Below are 26,450 nucleotides of genomic sequence, written 5' to 3'. Positions count from 1 at the left end.
TGCGGTGGCCGGGAGCGGCCTCTGCACTCCAGTCTGGGCGATGGAGTGAAACTCCAACTCAAAAAAAAAAAAAAAAATTTTTTTTAAGTCCTTTGAATTTCTGCAAGATTTTAGAATCAGCTTGTCAAGTCTTCTTGGATTTTTATTGGGATTGCATTGAATCTATAAATCCATTTGAGGATCTTAACAATATTGATTCTACCATAGACATGGTATATCTCTCTTTTTTTTTTAGGCCTTCTTAAATTTCTCTCAGAAATGTTTTGTTGTTTTCGGGGTATGGTTCTTAAACATAAATTTGACAAAATACATCCCTAAGTATTTTATGAGTTTTGGTGCTATTGAAAAGTGGTATTAAAAAATTCATTTCCCAGTTTTATTACTTTAAATATGCTAAATTAACTTATTCTGGTAGAATTTTTTGGTATATTCTTTAGAATTTACTATGAAATGATTGTGTCATTTATGAATAAAAAGTCTTTTACCTCTTTCTTTTCAGTCTCTGTGACTTTTATTCCTTGTTCTTGTCTTGGTTCCTTGTACTGACCAGGACCTTTAATACAATGTTGACTAGAAGTGATACTAGTGATATTCTTGTCATGTTCAGATTTCGTGTTTGTTTCATCATTTTCTTTGTGAAGAAAAACACATATAGAGAAGAGCACAAAACATAAATGTACAGCTCAATAAATTGTCATAAAGCAAATGTTTGCATAACTACCATGGAAAATAACTACCTCCAAAACCCATTTCTTGCCCTTCCCAATGACCTCTTTCTCTCTCCTACCCCAAATTAAATGCAGTTGATCTTGAACAATGTGGGGGTTGAAAAATCTGTGTGTAACCATTGACTCTCCAAAAACTTAAATACTAATAAATAGCCTTGCTGATAACATAAACAATGAACACGTATTTTGTACGTAATACATATTAATATTATATTCTTAAGTTAAGCCAAATAAAATAAAATGTTATTAAAACCTTAAGAAAGAGAAAATAGATTGACTGTTTATTAAGTGGAAGTAGATCATCATAAAGGTCTTCATCTTTATCATCTTTACATTGAGTAGGCTGAGAAAGAAGAACAATTGGTCTTCCTGTCTTAGGGGTGGAAGAGGTTGAGGAGGTGGTGGGGAGACAGGAGAGGCAGACACACTCGGTGTAACTTTTATTGGAAAAAAATCTGTATAAGAGACTTGTGAAGTTCAAACAATGTTGTTCAAGAGTCAGCTGCATGTTTATACTTGTTATATCTTTCTGGGTGGATTGACCCTTTCAGCAATGTAAGATGTCCTCTTTGTATCTAGTAAACATTCTTGTTTTACAGTCTGTTTTGTCTGGTATTCATGTAGCTGCTTCAGCTCTCTTTAAACAGCATATAGGTGAATCTTGTTTTATTTTTGTTTTTAATTCAGTCTGATAATCTTTACCATTTATTGGAGTGTTGAATGCATTCACATTTAACATACCTCTTATATGGTTTGAAAATGCCTGCCATTTTGTTATTTATTTTCTATTTGTTGCATGTTATTTTTGTTCCTCTGTTCTCCCTTTGTTGCCTCTTTTTTAAAAAATTGCAACTTGGCGAGACCTCATCTCTACAATAAAATCAAAAATTAGCCGGGCATGGTAGCGCGCGCCTGTAGTTCCAGATACTTGGAAGGCTGAGGCAGAAGGATCACCGGAGCCCAGCAGGTCGAGGCTGCGGTGGCCGGGGGTGGCCACAGCACTCCAGTCTGGGTGACAGAGTGAGACTCCAACTCAAAAAAAAAAAAAAATTAAATAGATATTTTTAATATCCAGTGTATAATTATTGATTTTTAACTCTTAAAATGTTTTCTTAATAATTGCTCTGGGAATATACACATCTTAATTTTTCAAGTCAACTTCAGATTAACACTAACCTGATTTCAGGGAGCTACAGAACATTAGGACTTGGCATGCTATCTTTTCAGCTCCTTTAAGCATTCCTCCCCCATCTCTCTCCCCTGCCTCTATGCAGTTTTCCTCTATGCCCAACTGTAGTTTGTCCTTAAAATTTTTTAGAAACTTATCTTGCTTGGGATTTGTAGTATTTTTAGAATCACTTTTGACTTTTGTCTTCAAGTTATTTACGTTCTCAGCCACCACATGAAATATTTTTCTGTACATCTTCCATCTCATTTTTGCAGTTGTGGCTACAGCTAAATGTATATTCAGGCTGTTCACTGAGCCTCCCTCTTTACTGAATTTGTCAACCCTGTGATCCTCTTAGCTTCAGTGTGTCTATTTCACCTTCCAGTTCTGTAATTCCCTCTTGTGTCTAGTATGCTGTCAAACCCATTTTTTGAGTTTCTTTTTTTTTGGAATCAGAGTCTCACTCTGTTGCCCAGGCTGGAGTGCAGTGGCACACTCATGGCCACTGCAGCCTTGGCCACTGGGCTCAGGTCATCATTCTGCCTCAGCCTTCTAAGTAGCTGGAACCACGGGCATGCACTGTCACTCTTGACTAATTTTTTACTTATTGTAGAGATGAAGTCTTGCCAGGTTGCCCAGGTTGGTCTCCAATCCATGGACTCAGGCAATCCTCTCACCTCCACCTCCCAAAGTGCTGGAATTACAGGCGTGAACCACTGCTCGCAGCCATCTTTTGAGTTATTTTACTTGTACTTTTTATTTCAAGAATTTTCATCTTATTTTCTTTTTTCTTTTTCTTTTTGGTCAAGTAAGAGTACCTTTGAAATTTTTGTGCTTTAATTCCTTGGATGTATTAATTATAGAGGGTCATAAAGTCCATGTCCGATAGCTCCATTATCTGGTTCCCTATGGGTTTGTTTCTGGTTTTTGTTTCATTTGTTTTTTGTTTGTTTTTAGTCTTTTTTTTTTTCAGTTGGAGTCTCACTCTGTTGCCCAGACTGGAGTGCAGTGGCCGCTCCTGGCCACCGCAGCCTCGACCTGCTGGGCTCTGGCGATCCTCCTCAGCCTTCCGAGTAGCCAGAATTACAGGTGCGCTCTACCACGCCCGGCTAATTTTTTGATTTATTGTAGAGATGAGGTCTTGCCTGCCCAGGCAGGTCTCAAACCCGCGGGCTCAGGCAATCCACTCACCTCAGCCTCCCAAAGGCGCGGGATTACAGGCTGAGCCACCGAGCCCGGCTTTTAGTCATATTTTAGCTTCTTGTAGGCCTCTTTAGTTTCAATTGTGTACTGGAAAGTGATGTGAAAAGTTCTAGGAATCTAAAGGGTTTATTTTTGCTTCTCATGGCACCCTGACAGGTTCACTAGCCATCCTAGAAACTTCCTGTTTCTCAGTCTCTTTCTGGGTCACCCATCTGGGTCCCAACTGAAATCCTTGATTGTTCACTAGGTCCCTGCCTCACAGGGCTCTGATTCTGGTGTTTCACTCCAGCCATGAGTCGCTCAGAAGTGCTGTTCAGCCATAGTTTTTACCCATGCTCTCAAATTAGTAATTGCCTCCAGGTGCTGTTTTTAGAAATAATTGGATGGTCAGGACGATCTAATCGCCTTCTCTCGGATTGACTGTTGTTTCTGATGGGCAGGTGGTTCAGGGTACCACAGCCCCAAGTCACCTTCCTCAGGTGGGCTAGGGGCACCATGGCCCCAGGTCACCTTCCTTAAGTCATCTCACTATGGCCTCAGGTCATCTCCCACAGGTGGGCCATCTGCTCACCTCTCTGGGCTTCTCTACTCCTGAACTTGGTTCTTGGGTTCTTCATGGCCTTAGTGGCTCTCCAGTGCAATTCAAAAGGTATTTTGTTTTGTTTGAGTATTTTTCTAGCTTCTCCAATTATTCTCACACAGAACATTGTTCTGAAACAACTTCATCCACTCCTGGAAATGAACTTTGCTTCTGGATTTTCTTTGATTTATCTGGCTTGGGCTTTGTGAATATGTGGGTTGGTGTCCTTATCAATTTGGTACTTTCTCGGCCATCATTTTTTCAAGTATTGCCTCATTCTCTTTCTTTTTTCCTCTCTCTCTTTTCTGAGACTCTGATTATACATTTCTCCTTGTTGATTCCTCTTTTTTTCTGTGTTTTTTTTTTGTCTTTTCGTGCTGAATTCTGAATACTTTCTTTTGATATATCTTCAAGTTTACTCATGAATTTGCCCATGTTATGATTAATTTGGATTCTCTTTTATTTCAGCATGTTCTGTTTATTTCTCCAGGTCTGTCTTTTAGACTTTTTTGTGTGTGGTAAAATATATGTAGCATAAAATTTACCATTTTTAAGTATATGATTCAGTGACATTAAGTGCATCCACATTGTTGTACAGCTATCACCACCATCCATCTTAAGAACTTTTTCGTCTTCCCAAGCTGAAACTCTGCCTCCATTAAACATTCACTTCCCATTGCCCTCCTCCAGTCATGGCACCCTTCCTTTTACTTTCTGTCTCTATTACTTTGGCTTTTCTAGAAACCTCATATAACAATATTTGTTCTTTTGTGTCTGGCTTATGTCTTATATCTTTCTGCTTTTAAAATATAATTTGGGTTTAAAAAAATTTTTATCTGAGAATTTGAATATCTTGTCTTTTATTGTCTGGTGTTTTGTTTATTGTCTGGTATTTTATTTGTCTGGTATTTTTACTTATATGCCTGGCTGTCTTTGTGTACTGGCCATTTTATTGGAACAGTTCTCTATGGAATAATTTGAGGCCTTGGATAAAAGTCCATTTCCTCAGAGATTTTTCTTTGCCTCTTCCAGATGCCTGGGAGAGCCACTGTCCTGGAACCCTTGTAGTTTATTTTTGAGGCTCCCTCTAGGCCACATATCTCATTTCACTCTTTCCTTGAGGAGGTCACCCTTGATGTTGATAATCTCAGTTCACACTTGACTGTGAGCAGGCTTCCAAAGGGGGAGGTCTTATGACTCGAGGGTGACATTCTGTCTCTGAGTGAGGAATCTTATTGTAAATTCCTCAAATTGTTGCCATATGGATTAATGTATAACCTGCAGATGCTAAAAAGGGTGCATATTTATCTTAAGATGAGCTGAAGCATGACATTTTACTGATTGTCTTGCACATAGACATTTCTAGCCTGTATGATGTCATCTGTAGTTAATGATTGTAACATCTATATTGAATCTGCCAATGAAGAGAGTTCTTTCTCGTCATTTCAATGTTCCTATGAAAACCTTCACCTTGTGACAGACTTCAGAACACTCCCCAGCTCTGTTGGTGTGTCCTCCCAGGTCAGCCCTCTAATTTGGTTTCCAAGGTCCCTTTATCAAATTATTGCTGTCTCAACAGTTGACAGTGGTCTGAGCTAGAAAATATGTGTGCAGGTTTAACAGACACTTGGCCTTGATTTCTGTTCCTGCAGCCTAAGTCATTAAAACCGTACTTTAGAATTCAGGAGTTTCTTCTACATCAGCCTAGCCTTCAGGACAGATGGGGCTGTTTTCCTCCTTAAGTTCAGGCTTTCTCATAGATTTTGTCCCAGAAGCTTGTTAATTATTGATTTTTTTTTTTTTTTAAGGCAGGATTTCACTCAGTCGCCCAGGCTGGAATGCAGTGGTATGATTTTGTCTCACTGCAACCTCGACCTCCTGGATTCAAGTCATTCTTCTGCCTCAGCCTCCCAAATAACTGGGACTGCAGGCACATGCCTCCACACCTGGCTAAATATTTGAATTTTTTGTAAAGTGAGGTGTCCCTTGATGCCCAGGCTGATCTTGAACTCCTGGGCTCAAACAATCATCCTGCCACAGCCTCCCAAAGTGCTGGGATTACAGGCGTGAGCCACTGGGCTTTACCTCTTTGTTTCTTTTAAGACTTTTAAATATTGTATGTGGCTTTCTTATTTGACCAGGGCAGGATTACTCATTTGTCTTTCACTTCTGTAGATGAAATTTGGAGGTATCTTGACCTGGGTTTGGATTCTTGACTAGCACTACTATCCACTAGCACATTATGGGCAGATAACTTCTCTTGAACTTACTTGCTTCTCCTTTATAACTCAGAATTTGAGGAAAAAAAGGTAATGTGTGTATGATATTATGATACAAGAAATATATATTTGGTCTCTACCCTGGTTCCTGACACAGAGCCCTAAATCCCCTGGACTTCCTTGGGTGGTAGGAGTGTCTTTTGTCTAAGGAGTCAGCTCTTGGTAGGCCCTCAGAAAGTTTCAAGGTCTGGTTGCCAGAAGGAACATACCTTGATTAGAAGCTTGGAACCTCCATCCCCAGCTCCCAACCTCCAGGAAGGGGAGAAGGACTGGAGATTGAAGTAATGATGAATCATGCCCATGTATTGAAACCTCCTAAAAAAATCCCTCCTTACCCTCACCTGGTCAGAAACCTCTCTGGGCCTTTCTCTGAGTTTGATCCAAGGGTGGCTTTCCTCCAGGGAATGGCCCCTCCCAGGGTCATTCTTCAGTAAAGAGAACCTCACTTAGAAGCTACTTCACTTGAAGCTCCAGTTTTTTTAAACTGAAATTCTTTGACTAGAGTAGCCTTTTCCACCCAATGTTTTTATAGTCAGAAAGGCAACAGTGTTTCATTCTGAATTAATATTATTTGTGTAATACATCAAAATTCTTTTTGCCAAGCACGTTTTATTGTGAAATTTCAGTCTGGGAATTTTACACACATTAGGGCAAACAAATTGCCAAATGATTAGGTTTTTGAACCCACCCTCACACTGTAAGAAAAAGACCATCTCTCCAGCTATACCTTGGGATAAGTACTTGAAATACAGGCTTTGCTTTTGTAGTTCATGCTTAATAATCCTTTGTAGCTATCCTTTTGGCTCCTTGGCTTTGCATTTCTAATGCCAGCTGACTTTTGTTAAAACTAGCTCCTGGTATTTGGCACCAGCTGTGAGCACTGTGGACCTTGACCTGAGAGGCCTCCCTCCCTAGGAGGGGCCTGAGACAGACAGGCTGCAGGCTCTGATGGAAGGTGATAGGATCACAGCCCCCACTAGCAGAAACACATCTGGGCTTGTTATTAAAATAGTCTTTCACTTTTCATGTGCAATAAAGATCTTTTCATTCTCCCATCTTTTAGCAAGTTTTTTCCTCTTTCAAAAAGTCTTGGAGAACAGGAGCTTATTTATAACCAACAGAGTCACTATACATTCTGAAATAGTCTGAGTACCTGCTTTGCTATTCGCTTTTTGGCTAGAATGTTTGCTCACTTGAATTTCTCAGCTTATTGGCCAGTGAGTATGCTAATGTCTTTAGAATTCTCTTTATACTTGCAGATGTTGACTTTATCCAAATGACCAGCAGGGGAGGTGATACTAGTTGCTGAAGTGGTGGAAAATTGTATTTGAATGTTCTTTGACTTTTTGAAAGCTAGAAAATTCTGGGCAATGATGGTTTTTGATAGATTTTTGAACTGTAAAATTGGGATCTTGGTTAATCCTGTGTATTAGTCAGGATTCTCTGGAGGAACAGAACCATTAGGGTAGGTATAGATTTATGGAAAGAGATTTATTATGAGGGATTGGCTCATGTGATTATGTGATTATGGACATGTCCCATGTCCTGCCATCTGCAAGCTGAAAGCCCAGGAAGACCAGTGGTATAAGTTCTGGTTCAAGCCTGAAGGTCTGAGAACCAGGGGAACCAATGGTATAAGCCCCAGTCAGAGTCCAAAGGCCTGAGAACTAGGAGTCAGTGGTATAAATGTCGTGTGAGTTAAAAGACCCAAGAATCAAGAACTGGTGTTATAAATGTCGAATGAGTCCAAAGACCTGAGAACCAGGAGCCAGAGGTGTGTAAGGGTCACGTGAGTCCAAAGGCCCGAGAACTGGGAGCACCATTGTCTGAGGGCAGGAGAAGATGGACATCCCAGTCAAGCAAAGAGAGCATATTTGCCCTTTCTATGCGTTTCTGTTGTATTCAGGCCCTCAGTGAATAGGAGGATGTCCACCTTCATTGGGGAAGGTAATCTTTAGTCAGTCTACTGATTTAAAGGCTAATCTCTTCCTGAAACACCCTTACAGACACACCCAGAGGTAATGTTTTACCAGTGATCTGGGTCTCTTAGCTCAGTTGACAGGTAAAATTAACCATCCCAAATCCACACCTTGTCAACTTGGCACTCATACACATTACCTCAAACCATATTAATCTCCAAATAAGGACAACAATGAGGTCTTAATTCCAACTATCTTGATATGACTATCCCACATACAACTGCAATTCACAATCTCTTCCCAGAAGAGGAAGTAAGGTCCTAAGTTATGTATACTTTTCTCATACCCCGAAAGGTAGAGACTGTGGTATAAAATTAACAGGACCTAAATACTGATACAAAATGTTTATACATATGTTATATGTTAAGGGAATAAGAGAGGAAAGAAAATGAAGATATTTGCCTAATATATGTATGTATATATACAACATATTTTATCATAACAAAATAAGGAAGAGATACTCATGACATTTACAGTCTTGCATCTGTAACTGGTTGTGCAGTCACAGCTGGTATTTTCAGTCACCCTCTTCCATCACCCATTCTGGCTACCTTTGCCTTCAGCAATTACCTAATTCTTCATCTTTTAGGGTGACCCAGGCCTTCATTCCTGAGGAGTCTGAACCCATTCTTAGACCTGTCTGGATTGGGTTGTGTTTTTCTGTTGACTGCAATCACAAAGTGTGATCATGCATGAGAGACATCCTAAGGGATGTTCTATATCCCAGACTCTTCCTTACCTCCATTCTAGAGTAGTAGGCCAGTCTCCCTTCGGTGGCCTGGATCAATCATCTCAACCAACAACGTAACACCTTGCTTGGCCGGTTGACTCAGAGTCATGAGGAGCCCAAAGAGTCCAGGTGGCATCTTCATTTCCAGTTCAGTGGAACCATTGTATCTCCTGGTGGCAGTGTTCCTGCATCTGGAAGGAACTGAGACCATGATAGCAGAGCATAAAAGAACAGGAAGCAGAAACTCCCCTAGTGGGATACTGGGGGGATGGTAAGTAGTGCCACTCTCATTTCTACTCCCTGATTCCTGGATCCATGGATCCTGGGATGGGAGAAACAGTACCATGTATTAGAAGCTCCTTAGAGCAGATGCACCCCTCGGGAAAGGCTTGCCCACCCCTGCAAGGTGTTACCTAACTGGCAGTGTAACTGGACTTCAGAAGGCTGCACCACTGTTCTGTCAAGCCAGCAACTTCTGGATAGTGGGAATGTGCTAAAGCCATGAATTCCAGGAGCATGGGCCCACTGCTGCATTTCTTTGGCTGCAAAGTGAGTTTCTTGATCAGAAACAATGCTATTTGGAAACCATATGGTGGATAAGGTGTTCTGTCAGGTTTTAAACCCGACATGTAACTGCTACGAGACATTGGACCATTTTGCTGAAATGACATAGAAGCGGACCCAAAATAACCTGAAATTTATTTATAAAAAATTGTGTATTCTTTCTTTCTTTTTTTTGAGTTGGAGTCTAACTCTGTTGCCCAGACTGTAGTGCACTGGCATGCTCATGGCCACCCCAGTGTTGACCTGCTTGGGCTCCGGCAATCCTTTTGCTTCAGCCTTCCAAGTTGCAAGAACTACAGTTGTGTGCTACCGCGTCCAGCTAATTTTTTTTTTTTTTATCGTAGAGACTCACCAAGTTGTCCAGACTGGTCTCGAACCCGCGGGCTCAAGCAATCCACTCGCCTTGACTCCCACAAAGTGCTGGGATTACAGGCTGAGTCACCGAGCCCGGAGTATATTTATTCTTACATGTTTAAACTTCAGTCACTTTCAAAGTACTCACTGTTTGATGCAGTGCACCTATTGAGATGCTTTCTCCACTGCTCAAAACAGTTTCTGAACTTACCTACCTTGATGTCTTTCAGTGCTAATGTCATTTTTTGTTTCACTTCTTTCACATTGGCAAAATGTTTCCCTTTGAGGACTTTTTAAATCTGGGGAAACAAAAAAAAAGTCACTTAGGGCGAGATCAGGTGAATAGAGAGGGTAGGACATGGAGGTCATGCCGTTTTTGGTCAAAAACTGCTGAACACTCAAGTATGGTGTGGGCAGGTGTGTTGTCATGGTGAAAGAACCAGTCACCTGTTTGCCACCACTCTGAATGTTCCTTCTGCAATGCAACCTCGCACAACAATGCTAGCTGGTACACCCATGCCATCAGATTCCTAGAACACTTACCTAGAGGGGAAAGACTATACTACAAGGGGCCCACTCGCAAAAGATAATTCTGGGTTTTTTGGTTTTTTTGAATTGGAGTCTCACTCTGTCACCCAGACTGGAGTGCAGTGGCCGGGAGCGGCCTTGACTGCAGCCTTGACCTGCTGGGCTCCGGAGATCCTTCCGCCTCAGCCTTCCAAGTAGCTGGAACTACAGGCACGCACTACCACACCCAGCTAATTTTTTGATTTATTGTAGAGATGAGGTCTCGCCAAGTTGCCCAGACGGGTCTGGTTTTTTTTTTTTTTTTTTAATCCCTCCTCATAAGTATGAGTCCTTTAGTTCATCTTATTGTTCAGTTTAAAGATGAATAGTCTCCCAGTTACATTATTTTTAGTTCATCTATTAGATACATTTATACCTTTAAATTAAAAAAATTGTATTGTTCTTCCACTTAAAACACTTTTATTGCAAGACAAATATACTCACAGAAAATGCACAAAACATAAATGTACACTTTAATTATGAAGCAAATATATGTGTGACCACCACTCACTTACAAACACCCCATTGCCACCCCTCAGAGGCATCATCCTGCCATGCTCCCACTGCCACTTCCCCTTGCAAAGTGTCCTCTCTCCTACCCTCAGGATTTGGTGTTCTTGCTTTTCTTTATGGTTTATATCAAGCATGTCCAACCTGCTAATAATGCAGCCCCACAAAATCTTTTAACATCATGTATTTTTTAGCATTTATTTTCTTTGTGACTCCATACATTAGTTTCATTTTGAATTTGCAAGGTGATACTATGCTTGAAATGAAACTTAAATTATATCAGGCTCAAATTGTGTTACATTGGCTAAATGCAGTCCTGTGAACTGCCAAAAACATGCAACTTTGCTTTCTTTCTTAACACAGGAATTTGAAAGCAGATATCAAGGTTTCTGGCAAAATAATCACTATTTTGCTATATTTTCTATACCATTTTCAGCTGACGTTAATATTTTACCTGCAGATTTTCAAGTGGAATGCATACAGTTGCAATCAGGTATTCAACTGAAAGAAACAACTGGTAATGTCTCTTTATTGGACTTTTATAAGACCTATCTTCCTAGAAAAAAATATCCCTTGCTTTACAATCACACCTTATTCATGACATCGCTTTTTGGCAGCATATACATGTGTGAGCAGCTGTTTTCAATTATGAAACACACCAAGAACAAAATTTGAACAAACATTTCTGACAAGCACCTTGAGAACTCACTGAGAATCGTGACCACTTCCATTAAACCAGACATTGATTGGTTAATTTTACAAAAAACAAGGTCAAATTTTTCACTAGTTTTATATTCTCATTTTTCTAAACTTTATAATTAAAAAGTATATATACTATATTATATAATTTATGTGCAGCCCAAGACAATTCCTTTTTACTCAGTGCGACTCAGGGAAGCCAAAAGTTGGATATCCCTGGTTTACATTTTGTGTGCGTTGTGTAAAAAATGTGGTTAGTTTTGCTCAGTTTTGAATTTAAATGAATGGAATAATACTATGTGTATTCTCTTGTCTTGCTTCTCTCACTCCACGTTAGATTGTGGAATTTATTTATATTGTATGCAACTATAATTTAGTTTTACTGCTGAGTGATATTTGAGAGTAATAACTTATTTATCCCCCTGGTATTCGTGATCATTGGATTGCCTCCTCATTTGAGCAAGCTGCTGTGAACCCTGCTGTTTATGTCTGCGGTTGCATGTGTGCTTATCTGTTTCTTTTGTTGTTGTTATTGTTTTGGGGGGGATTCAACAACTTTATTAAAAGAAAAGTGCAATGGCATTTGCTGATAGCTTAAAAGAAAGGGAAAACTTAGACACCTCCCCTCAAGTGCAGGACCAAGTGCAGGGTAGACTCTTTCTGGATATTGTACTCAGACAGAGTGTGTCCATCTTCCAGCTGTTTCCTCACAAAGATTAACCTCTGCTGGTCAGGAGGGATGCCTTCCTTGTCTTGGATCTTTGCCTTAACATTCCCAATGGTGTCACTGGGCTTGACCTCCAGTGCGATGGTCTTACAAGTCAGGGTCTTCACGAAGATCTGCAGCTCAGATGGAGCACCAGGTGCAGAGTAGACTCTTTCTTGGTGTTGTAGTCAGACAGGGTGTGCATGTCTGTTTCTACCCATGCAGTGAAACCATGGGGTCTTAGGAAGTGCATCTTCAGCTGTGCTGGGTGTTGCCAGACTGTATCTCAGAACCATGGTGTCAGTCCTCATAGCATCCAGAAGTGTTTGGGCATTCTGGGTATTCCACCTCATCAGTTACACGTGGGACTGTCAGTTCCCTGTTTTTCCCACTCTGTTGTATAAGTGGTTGCTTCTCCCCAATGGCTGAAGAGGTGTATGACCCACTGGAAGTCCTCTTGTCTGAATGGCCTGTCCGAGACTCCTGCCTGTTTTGCTGCTGGGTTGTATATCTTCTTGTGTATTTGTGAGAATTTCTTTCTGAGTGTAAAATGTGCTCTTTGCTACAGGACGATGTGATGATGCCTCAGAGGGTGAGGCTGCAGTATGAAGCTGCCCTTCAGCACCCGACAAGTGTGAGTACTCCTCTCTTTTCTATACTAGTGCCACCTTCTCATGAAATCAGCACTGTGGTTTTTTAAGTAAGGACTTTTCCCAGGGTGAAAAGCATCAGTTTATGGTAGGCCTGCCACATCACAGAGAGTGACTTGTGGCTGGTGTATCTCTAAACATGTGAGGATGTCTTCCTTTGAAGAAAAATATGCTTCTTATTTTGGATGCACGTGTTATTTTCAAAGGGTTTTGTTTGTTTTTAATCAGCATTTTAGAAGCTGAGCACTTTAGACATGAAAACACAGGTTGAGAGCTATAGTGTGTTAGCAGTTTTAGAACATACTTTTTCTTATTTAGATTTCCACAAATTATGGTGCTCATCTTTACAATGGCCTCACAGCTGCCCCCACAGAGCCCTTCCTCCTGAACAAGGTTTCTCTGAGGGCTCCCCACATGACAAGGAGGACACAGATGAAGGAGTAACAGGGTCAGGGGTCCCCGGGACTGGCATCCTGACCACTCTGTGGTTCAGAAAAGGTGACTCTGTCCTTAGACATCCACTAAAGTTTTGGAAGAAATCTTTGAATTCCAGTGGTGATCACTTGGTTTCAGATACTGAAAGATCTATAACTTGGGTCAGCGTAGTGGTGTCTGTCTTTCAGGTGTACCTGAGGACAGATCCCTCTACCCCTCCTCCTGGTGGAGTGCTGTGCATCACGACCACATGTGTGTACCAGTCACAGCACAGAACAGAACAGTCATGGCATGATCTGATCATGGTGGGATCCAGTCCTACACAGTGTTGGCACCCCAGCTGACCACAGAGCAGATGCTGGTGACGAGTTAGTTCATCGTGTGGGTTTTCTAATAGAAATAGCTCCTAAGATGTAGTTTCTTGAGGTACAATCACCAGGATGATCCATTTCTCCTCTAGTAGGTTTTGTTTGGGCACTCTGAATTTAGCCCACCTATTTTATACTTTGAAGAAATTCCACACTGTGTACCTCTCTCTCTAGCCCCCAGTACAAGAATCTCTCAGGACTCAGGTTGCTGCCTGCCTGCTGTGCACAAACACAAGCCTGTCCTCCTCAGGGTCTTGTGTGGTCTCCCTTTCCATGGGACAGGTGACACTTCGCCAGCTGGAGTTCCATGCTGAGAATGCTTCCTTTCTGGATTGTAGTTGTACAGAGAGCAGTGGAGTACTTGGGGCATAAATGAGGGCTAGACCAGCATGCTGGGGGTATAGAGAAACAGCTGGCTGCACGGAGGTGTGTCTCAGGTGTGTGTGTTCCGGGTGTGTACGTCCCATGTGTGTTTCAAGTGTGTATCAGGTATGTGTGTCTCAGGTGTATGAGTTAGGTTTGTGTGTCAGGTGCTTGTGTCTCAGGTATGTGTCTCAGATGTGTGTATCAGATGTGTGTGTTGAGTGTGTCTCAGGTGTATGTCAGGTATGTGTTGCGTGTGTATCTCAGGCGTGTGTGTGTCCTAGGTGTTTATCCCAGTTATGTGTCTCAGGTGTGTTTCAGATGTGTCTCAGGTGTGTGTCAGGTGTGGATGTTGGGTGTTGAGTGTGTTTCTCAGATGTGTGTGTCCCAGATGTGTGTGTTCTGTGTATGTGTCAGGTATGTGTCTCAGATGTTTGTCTCAGGTGTGTGTCCCAGGCATGTGTGTCAGATGTGTCTCAGGTATGTGTCCCATGTGTGTGTGTTCCATGAGGGTGTGTCAGGTAGGTGTGTCCCAGGGATGTCTCAGGTGTGTGTGTGTCAGGTGCTTGTCCCAGGTGTGTTGGGTATGTGTCCAGGTGTGTGTGTCACATGTGTGTGTCAGGGGTGTGTCTCAGACTGAAACACAGACCACCTTCTCAAATGCAGAAGGGTCCATGTGGCTGCCTCTGTCGGAGTGTGCAGGATCCTGGGGAACTCGCTGGCCTCAGAGTGACTGCAGGGGCTTACAAGATGGGGAAATGTGTTTTCATTGAGGGCAGGAGAAAGCTCTGTGGCTTGTACCTGATTCTTAAAAGGGTCATAAGCCAACAAAGTATAGGAACCACAGACATTGTCAATGTGTGTATTCATAGCAATTGGTTACCACAGGCTCCAGAAGATGATTGCTAAAAGTTTACAGGTGTGGACTATTCCATTTTGTACCCTCTTCATTGGAAAAGATGTCAGAGAGCATCTGCATGTTGGACCAGTCCCTAACTGTAGTGTCCCCGAGGCAGCTCCTCCAGCTCTGAGCAGGGCCTGCCACCATCATAGGAATTTCTACTCAGCCTCCAGAGATGTAGGTTGGATTTGTGAGTCACATGAAAAGAGAGAGCAGACTCACAACCTACATTTGCTGGGAAGAGAAGAAAAAAAATGGAAACGAAGTCCTCTGGGTGGATTTCTGTGGGCATTTTAAGTAAGGGAAGTACAGAGTCTGGGATCTCCAGAAACTCCTTTCATTGGCTGAGAGGCACGATTCATATGTAGAAGGCGAGAAGAAAGGGGCAGCAGATGCTGGGGATGCGCTGTACTTGACTGCTGGGTTCCTCACTTAGAGCAGGTCTCTGCGTTCGTCTGTTCTGAAGACCAAAATTATGTGCAGCAAACCCCATCCCAGTCTGTGAGGTAGAAATGTGCTTTTGTGTAATTGGAGTGACTTGGCCTTTCATGAGATGCCACATCTTTCACTCGGAGTGGTTTTTACGCAGCTACAATGACAGTTTCCAAGTATTTAGAATATACTATTGCACACCTCTGAAGAACTCTGTAATGAGTGTTGATACTTTGGAACGAGAGATACTTTCAGATGTGTTTTCATTTCTGTATCTTTTATTTCCATCCTGAAAAAAATCAAGCTGATTGGCTTCATTCCTGAAATTGCTTTTGGCAGTTCTCCATGGCAAAGGTTCAGATGAACTGGGATGTTTAGGGGATACACAGGAATTTAGAAGAAATGCCAACTGTGTCAGTTTGTCTCAGTCTTAATAAAACAACCTTGATTTGCATTTTTATAGTTTTTTAAAGTTCTAGATTATAACTGTTATTGCTAACCCCCTTATTAAGCTCTCTAGATAGTCTGTTGTGACAGGAGAGGAGCCCTGTTGTTCCCTGTGCCAGCCACATTTTTCTCCCTACCACATGGATAGATGGAGAATTTGTGCATTTCTCCCACATTCAGACTCTTCTGCATGAAAATTAGAGATGTCCTCGTAGTTTTGTTGCACCGAGACAAAGTCAGCTTTAGAAAGGTTGTTATTGTGTGGCTGGACTTTTTAAAAATCATGACCTACAAAAGTCTTAATTTGCAGTTGCTGGTTGGTGGTTGCATCAATTATACAGTGTAGTTTGTTCTGAGAGAATGAAATGAGTGCTGAGTGCAGACTCGTACTTGGTCATTATTTTTGTAAGGCTGTTTACAAGATGCTGTTTAATTAGGAGGAAAGGCCCTCGATGACAGCTCACATAAATCGTGTAGTTGTATGTAAATAAATCACTGCAGAACTTTTGGAATGTTACATTTGGGGCATCATTAGGTAGTTCCAAGTATGATACTTATTCCTATTTATCCACTCATTTTTGGAACATTCAGAGCAGAGGATCAGTTCTGGAGCAGGAGTTGGGTGGAATCAGAGAAGCCTCTGTGTTTGCTTTGGGGGAGGGCTTGAGAGTGACCAAGAAGGAGGGCCTTCTTCTCCAGGGTCCCCAGCTCAAGGGAAAAGAGGAGGGGACTTATGAAATGCATAGTTTCACAAAGACAGAGGTAAGCAGGCAGGAAGAGGAAGGGGAGCCAGTCAAGTCACCCTAGGAGCAGAGGCAATGCAGGACCACATGTGAGCACAAAGGGACTTCTCTCCATCCCTGCAGCCAGTGACAGGTCCAGAAGGAAGGAGGAGTGGCCTGCTGTCAACATCAGAGTCTCCAGTGAGCTCTTGGGGTGGGTGACCTGCAGTGTTCAATATCAGTAATATGAGAAGAGCTGGGTGCACACCTCCCTCAAAACCATCCTCCACAGATGTCTTAATTTTCATCTTACTGATGAGGGAAAGTGAGGGCTTCGTGATGATAGAGGCATCATTCTTTGTCTCTAAACACCCCACACCCTCCAGAACTCTTGTTCTCCCATGAGGTGGGTGCCCTCTACTGCATCCTCCATGAAGTGGGTGCTCCACCCTCACACCCTCAACCCTCACCCTCCTCCCATGAGGCGGGTGCTCCCCCCACTTCTACAGCCTCAAAAATCATCCTCCGTGAGGCAGGTACTCCACCTGCATCTACAGCCTCGACCCTCATCCTCTGGAGTGGGTCACGCCAGGAGGTTATAGGAAGTGAAGTGAAAGAAAGGAGGGATTGTGTTGAGTCTATGTAAGTCACAGCTTGCCTGTGGAATTCTGGGTGGACCCATGTGCCCTCATCCTCTCCTGTCCTATGGCTTCCCCATCACCCTGCAGTCCCAGATGATCCCTTCTACCCCGTGTGCCAACCTACATCACCCTAGACAGCCAGGTCAGCCTACCTTGCCTCCTTCCATTCTGTCCCACAGGGAGGAGCTGCATGTTCCCTGGAATAAGACTTTCTGATATTCTGTTTAAAGAAATCTGTGTTGTGTTCTGCAGCCTTCATCTGAGGAGGTCCTGGGGGGCAGGACTGGGGTTGGCCAGGAGCCCACACCATTTTGCACATGTGGCAAGGTGGCCTGCTGCCTGCCCTCCAGACCATGACAGACTAGTGAGAATTCCCTCAGCAAGTCGGGGTCAGAACAGTCAGCACCCTGGAGGGGGAACTGTGGGGTAACTTCCTGTCTCCTCTCCTCTCCAGGGTATGGAGTGGGTGTGGGATGGTCTGACAGTGTCCTTAGTTCTTGGGGCAGGAACAGCAGGGTCCCATCAGGACTGGGTAACTCGGGGTTTTGCAGGCTGGGGGTTTGGGCTACTGTCCCTTTTTATTCTTCCTCCCCCATTCACCTTCACCACTGCCGCTTAGGAAGGGCAGCTGAGGCCCTGATGTTAGGAACAGGATACGTTGGATGTGGCTGAGAGCAGCCAGAGGGAACAGCTGCCTGGAGTCTCATGAACTCCCAGTGTGTCCAGGGGACCCTGCCACATGCTCATCTGCATCCCAGGGGTTCGTGTCACAAATACTACTGTTTTCTTTTTTTGTTCAGCATAATTTTAAAGCTAGGTCCTCCTGTCTGTGCCTGTAGGGTTTTCTGGGAAGGAGGCCTTCTTGAGGTCCTGCTGTGCCACAGCCTCCTCTGCCTGTGACTACATGGTCTGTTCTTCCTCCCATGCAGAAGCAGTGGAGCCCAGTACCAGGAACGTGTTGCACGGTGTTGCTGAGGCATGTTTTCTCCATCTGCTGCCCATTAAGGGTCTGTCTGTCCCTTTGCTGCTTTCAGGACTTGTCCTCCACACCTACTTCCCAAGAGTCTGCAGGGTGTCCTGATGGGGTCCCCTCAGGCCCTCCACCCGACCTTTCCACCAAGTGCTTATGCAGGGTGTGTGGGCCATGTGATGTGGGGGTCACCTCATGGTCTGAATCCCTTCCTGTGGGAAATGGCTTGACTCTGCTTATGGCAAGCCTCAGCTGGATACCTGGATGGCAGGGCCAGGGTCATCTGGAGGCTCTGGCCCCCACATGTCTGCAGGAGATACTGGCGGGTAGCTGGAGCCCGCAGCATTTCCATACAGTTGCTTGGGCCTCCTCACAGCATGGTGAGGAACAAGTATCCTGACCTTCTGGAAGCTGCATTGCTTTTTATGACCTGCCCTCAGAACATAGTGTCATGGAGCATCACTCTGACCCCAGATTTGAGGGAAGACACCATAGATGCCACCTCTCAGTGGGTTAGGGTTGGGTGGCAGCAAGGGGAGGTGAAGAAGGGGTGTTGTGGGGCCAACTTAGGAAACTCAGTCCATCATAGCCCCCAACCCTCCTTTCTACTCAGGGTCCCTTCCTTCCAACCTTCTGACCTGATGTTGTTTCAGCTAAATTGCTAGATCCTTGTGGCCCCATATAAATGGAGGAAGAGTTCGCACATGCTTGTGGAAATTTGCTCCAGTAACCCAGGCGTCTGCTTTGCTTGTTGGCACAGATACTCTCCAGAGAGCAAGCAGCAAAACCTCTTGAGAACCTTAACCCGGTGGTTCCTCCTAGGAATGTGAAGGAATAGTCAGCCTCCTGGGCTAGCACATGTCTCTTTTCTTCACATCTGTTCATCGAGCACCTACTGTAACCCAGGTATCATGCCACAGAGACTTCAACTCTGAGAACCCCTAGTCCTGCGTAGTGTGAGGTGTGTTGGGTGTCTTCTGCATGCGTCTCTTGTGAGGGGAGAGCATAGCATCGCCTCATGCGGGGAGTATGCAGTCGGTATTGGGTGGAAGGAAGGCTGTAGGGCTGTGGGAAGGAGCAGCTGGCCTCCCTGTGGAATCCACACTCCTCTAACGATCATTTAGGTGCAGTGGCAGCACAAAAAAGGGCTTGGTGCTGTCTTCAGAACAGGTTTAAAGAGACCTTGAGGCCAACATGAAGGTCCCCTCCCCTCTCTCCACTGGTTAACTCAGTGCTCCTGGCTGCAGTTGATTAAAGTCACAGGAATGGTCAACCTCAGGGGCTCGGGTTTCACAGGATCATCCACTGAATCCTTCTTGTCAGAGACCCTACACAGCATGGTTCAAGCTTTCATCAGAAGCATGAGACTGGGAAAGGCTTGGGGTAGATTCTCAGGCACACACATTGGAAGTAGCATAAATTGACTCATACTCTGAAGGAACCTCTCGCACCAGCTGGAAGCAAAGCTCTCAGGAATGGGTGGTGCGCTGACCCTGTCTGTCACCCCATGGCAGCTGCTTGTGACCCCATCATGGCAGGTCTCAGGGTCTTGGTGTTTGTGTATAGCAGTTAAGCCTCTTTTTCCCTGTGTTTGGGAATACCTTTTGACCCAGAGGATTTCTACCTCATGGCTTTTGATCAGTATTTTCCTTTTTTTCCTCAAACTCTTTTCTCTTTAGCAGCCAAACGTGAGCCAGTATAGACAAGACCTGAAAATAGCTGCAATGGGCAGTTTCAGAGTAGTCTTGGTCAGATCAGGTGCAGGGAACCTCCTTCCTGAGCAGGAACATTTCAAAAGCCATCTTAATTCTCAGCTATTTTTAGCATGTGCTTTCAGGAGTGATCTATAAAAGGTTCCCAGATAGAACTCAGCAATATATCAAAGAAATTATATAACTATCACCAGGTGTGTTTTATTCTGGTTAGGAAATGGGCAAAAGATACGAAAAGACTTTTCTCAGACGAGGCTATGCAGATGACAGATAACTACAGGAATGATGCCATTACTAGCCATGAGAAACACATTAAAACCACTGAGAGATCAGAATGGTCAGGATGAAATGGTGACAACAGCAAACACTGGTGAGAATTGAAGAGACTGAGTCGTGCACACATTGCTGGGATGTGAAATGGAGCCACCACTCTGGAAACAGATTGGAAGTTTCTAAAAATTAAACTATTCTGTGACCCAGCAGTTGTGCTCCTGGGTGTTTATCCCAGAGGAATAAACACTTACATTCACACAGAAACCTGCACATGAACGTTTAGTGAATAGTGTACAAACTGCTAATCATAATAGCTCTTCAGCAGGTACTTGGTAAAGCTGGGGTACATACCTTCTGTGGAATATCTTTCAGTCAGAAAAGAAACTAACTTGTTACACACAACAGCCTGATGACTCTCCAGAGAACAGTGGAGTGGGATGGAAGCCGGGCATAGACGACTACAGCCTGCGTGTCCCATGTAACAGTCTTTCATGGCTCTGGTATCCCAGATGAGTGACAGCCCCCGAGAATAAGTGTGGGTGACTGTGGTGGGCATCATGGGGTCCTGTGGCCAGGGACTGACCTGTGGTTTGCATGATGTTATTTCTTTATAACTGCATGTGAAACTGCAATTTTCTCAAAATAAGAAGTTTAATTTTTAAAAAACCAACAGCAAAAAAAAAAAACACAAGCAAGTGAAAGCCTCCCCCAAACTTTTGTTAGTATAATAATGGCATTAATGTAAATTAATCACATTTACATTAATGTGTGTGTTAGAGCAAGACTGCAGATACTCACCTGCCTTGGGGTGACTTGATGTTTTATCATTAGGAGATGTAATCACACTCTTCCCAACTATGAGTACATTTTTGAGATTGCATCCTCAAATTGGTGAGTTGGAGATTGGCCCCACTTCAGCTGGGACTTGTGGCCTTGGGCCCTTGCCATGAGGACAACTGCTCAGGTGGGCTCTGGTTACCCTGGGCCTACACTGCAGGGCAGGCTCTGCTGTCTGCAGATACCTGAGGTGTCCCTCCCCAGCTGGAGGGGAGTTCTCAGCTCCTCATTGTGAGGTGCCTGGCATGAGCCTTTGCGTCCACACTGGATGGGCTTCTCTCCAGGCCCCTGGCCTCTCAGACTGGAGTGTCTCAGGCATGTTTGCCATGAGCAAACAGGACAAGAGTTTGTCTAGACTGTGGGGTGCTACGAGGGCAGGGCAGGAGCAGAACGACTGGGGTGAGTGCCGAAGGGCAGAGGGGAAGTGGAAGGGGAGTGGGCCTGAAGGAGGCAGAGGTGGGACTGAGGACAGAAAGAAGGGTGAGGAAGGCCAGTGAGCTTGTGTGACACCATGCTGAATGGAAGGAACTAGAGAGGCACTGACAGGATGCTTTCTGAAGTGGCCCAGGGAAGGAGTGAAGGAGGCCTCCCCGGAGGAAGTGAGCTACTTGCAAGTTTCTTCTTTATTTAGAAAATTTCTTTCCTGAGGCAGAAGTGAGTATGTTGGGAATTTGCTGCCCGGGCTGTGACAGCCACTTTCTTGCCTCAGCTTTGAGTTATGGTTCAAGAAGCAAGTTCTTGGAAATATTAGGGTGTTTGACCTTGTATGTGGGTCATGTAATTTGAGTGCTTGAAGGGGAAATGTTGTCGGTGACATGTTCTTAATCCAGCCAAGGGCAGCTTTAGCTGTTCACTGCTAAGATGCTCTATTAGGGACTGTGGCTGTCACCCGGAGTTCTTGCCTGGCTTGGAGCTAGAAAAGGTTCTTTCTTCCTCCTTCCCTTGGACTCTGGGTGTTCTGCTTGACCCAACCCAGACTCAACAGATTCAGTTAGTTAGATGTGCCTAAGGCAGCATGTGTGTTTAAGACGGCATGAGTCTTATGTACGGGGGTTGTACACACCTACCCACACAACTTTAATTTATGTTCTTGTGTGTTGTTTTCACAGATCATAGGTTGCCAAGTGAGGAGAGATCCCCCCAACTCCACCGAACGGTACACACGCTGGATCAATGAGCTGACATCAGAGCAGCTTCTGACACAGGTACCATTGCCGTGTCTCTTCCTACCGCACACATGTTTGCTTCTGTCAAATTCCTCTCTGTGACCTGACATCTGCGTCCTGCCTGTGGCCACTTGTGTTTGGTCATGGCCTTGGTCATGGTCTTTGTGCCCTCACTTTGATTCATCCATTGTTGATCAGACAGTGTAGGATGTGGGCTTGAGTGGAAACATACATGCTGGTCCCATCTTCATAGTTCATTCTGATTCAAGTTTTTAACTGGAACCCATGCTGCAGAGCATTATAGGAGCTCTCAGATCCCAAGCCAGCATCTCAGAATTTCTATATACCATGTGTCCCTGATGTGTTCCACAGAGCTGTGGCTGACATGTACATGTGAACAGGCAGCCTCAGCATGGGGATCCTGGAAGTGGACAACAGGGTGGGCCTGCAAGTGGATGGCAGGGTAGCCCTGAAAGTGGACAGCAGGTTGGCACTGGCAGGATGGCCTTTGCAGTGGACAGGAGGGTGGCCTTAGAAGTGGACAGCAGGGCAGCCCCGGCAGTAGACATGCTGGCATGAGACTGAGCCACTGTCTCAGGTTGAGCAGCTCCATTCTGAGAAAGATGGGCATGGCCATTGTCAGATGGATAACTTGTCTGTGCTGCTGGCCCTTCAGGGAGGCAGAGCCTGTCCTGTTGTCAAGTCGTGACCAGCCTTCCCCACACTAATTTGTGGCCAAGGACTGGCATCTGTAGAAGTTTTCTGGCTACGTGTTCCTGATTACTAGGCTGCATGCTGCAAATGTAACGATATGCTTTTCATAAACTCATGAAAATATGTAGAACAGGACCCTCAGGCAGACTGTCCCTGCCCTTCTAAGTACCATATATCTTGTGTAAACTGGAACGTAGCAATCTCACCACACTGCTGTTGTGCTGGTTCTAACTAAGGGAAGCTGGATGCCTGTTCGGTTTCATAGCAGCTTGAGACCCCAGGCAGAAGACTTTTCATCCAGGGTAGTTTTTGTGGGAGGCCACAGCAGTGAACTGCCCCACGTGGGTTCAGTCTCTCCTGGAGTGTCAGGCTTTGTGCTCTCAGATAATTTTTTTATTTTGATGCTTTTTAATTAAAGGAATGAATGTTCGTTCCTTTATCAGTTACATAGCTGTATTCACTTAAACCTATTTAAAAATAGCTTTATATATTTGTAAAGTTATACTTGACTGCTTTATAAAGAAATTCAAGTAATATAAAAAAATCACAGTGAAAAAAGTATGTTGGCTGGGCGCGATGGCTCAGCGCCTATAATCCCAGCATTTTGGGAGGCCGAGGCGAGAGGATTGCCTGAGCCCGGGGGTTAGAGATCAGCCTGGGAACTTGGTGAGACCCCATCTCTATAGTAAAAATCACAAAAACTAGCTGGGCATGGTGGCATGCGTCTGTAGTTACAGCTACTTGGAAGGTTGAGGCGGAAGGATTGCCCAGGCCCAGCAGGTTGAGACTTCAGTGGCCGTGAGCATGCCACTGCACTCCAGCCTGGGCAACAAGATTGAGACTCCAACTCAAAAAAAAGAAAAAAGTATGCTACTCAAACCCACCAGTCACCCCTCAGCTGTCTTGTGCTGCTCACACCCAACACCTAGAGGAGCTCTGTCCTCACCCTCTGCCTTCTGTCACTGTGACTGGTTTATGTTTTCCAGGATCTTGTATAAATGGGGTCCTATACCATAAAGGACATCTACGTTGACCTTAAGGATGTCAAATGTTCCATCCTGGGACTTACTGTTTTGTAAAATTCTGTTTTTCTCCCTGCCTCCCTTCTTCCTCTTCCTTTTTTCTTTCTAGTTTGTTGTTTTCAACTGAGATCTGAAGAAGATTCACACATTACATTTATTGATAATTTCTTTAAATCCATAGATTCACCCTTTATCTTTTTTCTTGAAATATTTTATTGAAGATGTTGGAATAATTGGCCATTTGCTGATTGTATCTCCCGATCTCATTTAACACATTTCTCTTTCCCTGGATTTTCTATAAATTGGTGCTTAGATCTAGAGACTTTATGGAATTTACAGTCATTTGTTCATTTGTCTTCTGTTAGTTTCAAACAGCTTTTTGGGTGTATAGCTGACGTACAGTAAATGGCACCTATTTCATACATATAGTGTGATCAGCTTGACATGTGTCTTTACCCCTATACCACACATCAAAATAGTGAAACACACCCAGCTCCCAAGTCTCTTTTGTCCACCCAGCCCCTCTGACACCAGGTAGCCACCGATCTGCTTCTCTCTGCAGATCAGTTTTCTGTGTTCTAGAGTTTTCTATAAATGGGATCATGTGACATGCACTTTTATGCTCTGGTTGCTTTTGCTCAACATAATTACTTTGAGATCCATCCATGTTGTTTGCTCACAGCAATAGTTACTTTGCTTTTATTTCTGAATAGTACAGTAGACCCTCCAACGCATAGGCTGCATAGTGAACATAGGTTGCATAATTCACTTACATGCAGATTTTTAACCCTTTGCACGAGTGTCCCTTCTAAGGGGACATCTAACAAACCACTCAGATGTCCCCTTTCAGGAGACATAAAGAGATTGCTGGTGATTATACAGGACAAACTTATGCAAGTGCAGAGTTTTCAAAAATGCATGTTTCCTTGAAGTTTTCCATTCAAATTGCATGAAAAAGCAAATAAAATGGTGGACTATATACTGAGATATATGTTAAAAAAAAAAAAAACAGCTGATGTTATGTAGAAAGAGAATGTGTGAAATGCTTTCACAGTGGTGCCTATACTTCTTCCTAACAGAAGGTAGCAATAAAGAGCATTTGTTTAAGAAAGGCAGCTGTGGGTATACCCTTTGTATCATATCTTGAAAAAGCATAACTTGAAAAGGTAGATAAACAAGTTACTGTAACCTTAAAGAAAGATACTGTCTAAGTTGAAGACAGATAGTATTGAAGCATCCAGTGGCACAGATTGAATTTATCTATCTGCACTAAGTCAGAAATTAAAGGGCAAATGTCATTTATAACATATAATCCACATTTATGCACTAGATGATTAAAAAACAGGGTTTCTTTTTTCAGTATTTCCCTACTATGATAGCATAACTTCTGAAAACATCACTTGACCCGATCTTCCAGTAAGCACCAGAATTTTATTTCGTTTATATAAAAAGTTGCTGGAGAAAATTCCCAATGCAGCAGGTTACCACATGCTTACTGACAGATATTATACTATTATTGTTCTAGCAGAAGAGCTACTAAAGATGAAATGTCATCTTACTGGTAAAAAGTCAGCTGAAAGGGACTACCAGCACGAATCAAAAAGCCAAAGTTTTCAATGAAAAAACAGTAGCCTATAGGAAAAATAATCTTATACTTCTTGCATGGAAGGAAAAAAGGCTCGTTATAATTCTTACTTAGCACTTGGAATCATGCAGGAATGAAATCTACCATAGGGACATTACATGGTAGAAATATTATATCAGTCAAAAAGCCTAAAATGATTCTAAATTATATTGCAAATGCAGGGGATCCCCCCAAAAGTATACACATTTTAAGAGATGTTATCCATGTGTTACTTTTGAGATTGAATTGAATTATGGTAGCAATGTGTAGTGTGACGTTCACTTAATAGTGCTTAGGCTATTTTCTTTGACTGTGCTGCCTGTCACATAGTTTCACTGGCATTCATTTGATTAACGCCATCTTTTGAGTGAAGCTCATACTTAAAATGTGTATACTTTTTTTTGGCATTTCCATATTTACAGTATGGATCGTACAGATCAATATGTTTCCACATATTGTTTTGTGCAAAAATCTTTAAAATGATGGAGAAAATTATTCTTCTGGGGACTAGAAATAGGTGTTATTAACTCCTATCTACTGAACCAATCATCAAAAAAAAAAAAAAAAAACTATGTCCCATTTGAAATTTATCAAGCTTCTGTTCAATCAGTTGAGAAGTGATTTTCAGGAATCACGAGTGTATCCTTCGATATCTTTGAGCCCGAGACTAGACAGTAAATTACATATTATTGGGCAACCCCCTTGGGTCCCCTCCTGCTATGGGAGCTTTTCTGTCTTCTCAAGAAATCCTGCTTTCTTTAAAAAAATTTTTTTTAATGAACAAATAAATAGCATATTATTAATGTGGGAGGAAGAAAACGAGATTCATTGTCTGCTCAAATAGAAAAACACTAGGTGAAAGACATCAAACAAATTAATGTTGTACAGCATATGTTCATAAACCTGCAATGCTTGTCGGTGACTGTTTCACATGTTGCCACATGTTAGAAAAATATAAGATATAAAGTTTTGACTTTTTTTTGCCATAAGTAAGTTCCTCAATATCCTACATTCCATTATAAGCCGAATATCATTACAATAAAATAATTGGTTCCAACGCTGTGCTATTTAATATGAAGTGATTTGTATCTCACTATTTCATTAAA

At 43.2% G+C, this 26,450-nt stretch overlaps 1 protein-coding gene across 2 annotated transcripts in view; it reads left to right on the top strand.

The window, feature by feature from the left end:
• B3GNTL1 (UDP-GlcNAc:betaGal beta-1,3-N-acetylglucosaminyltransferase like 1) overlaps positions 1-26,450 on the top strand; it is a 115,693-nt gene that overhangs the window by 30,430 nt on the left and 58,813 nt on the right. For both annotated transcript variants that reach the window (XM_021711214.1, XM_021711213.1), the window contains 2 exons: positions 12,636-12,701; positions 21,928-22,023. In XM_021711214.1, the coding sequence (XP_021566889.1) occupies positions 12,645-12,701; positions 21,928-22,023 (153 nt within the window). In that variant the 5' untranslated portion in view covers positions 12,636-12,644. The remainder of the gene's footprint in view (positions 1-12,635; positions 12,702-21,927; positions 22,024-26,450) is intronic.

This window comes from Carlito syrichta, unplaced genomic scaffold, assembly GCF_000164805.1.
Source record: "Carlito syrichta isolate Samal-C Ts95f unplaced genomic scaffold, Tarsius_syrichta-2.0.1 Scaffold301934, whole genome shotgun sequence".
Classification (NCBI taxonomy): domain Eukaryota; kingdom Metazoa; phylum Chordata; class Mammalia; order Primates; family Tarsiidae; genus Carlito; species Carlito syrichta.
This window is presented reverse-complemented; position numbering and strand designations above follow the sequence as displayed.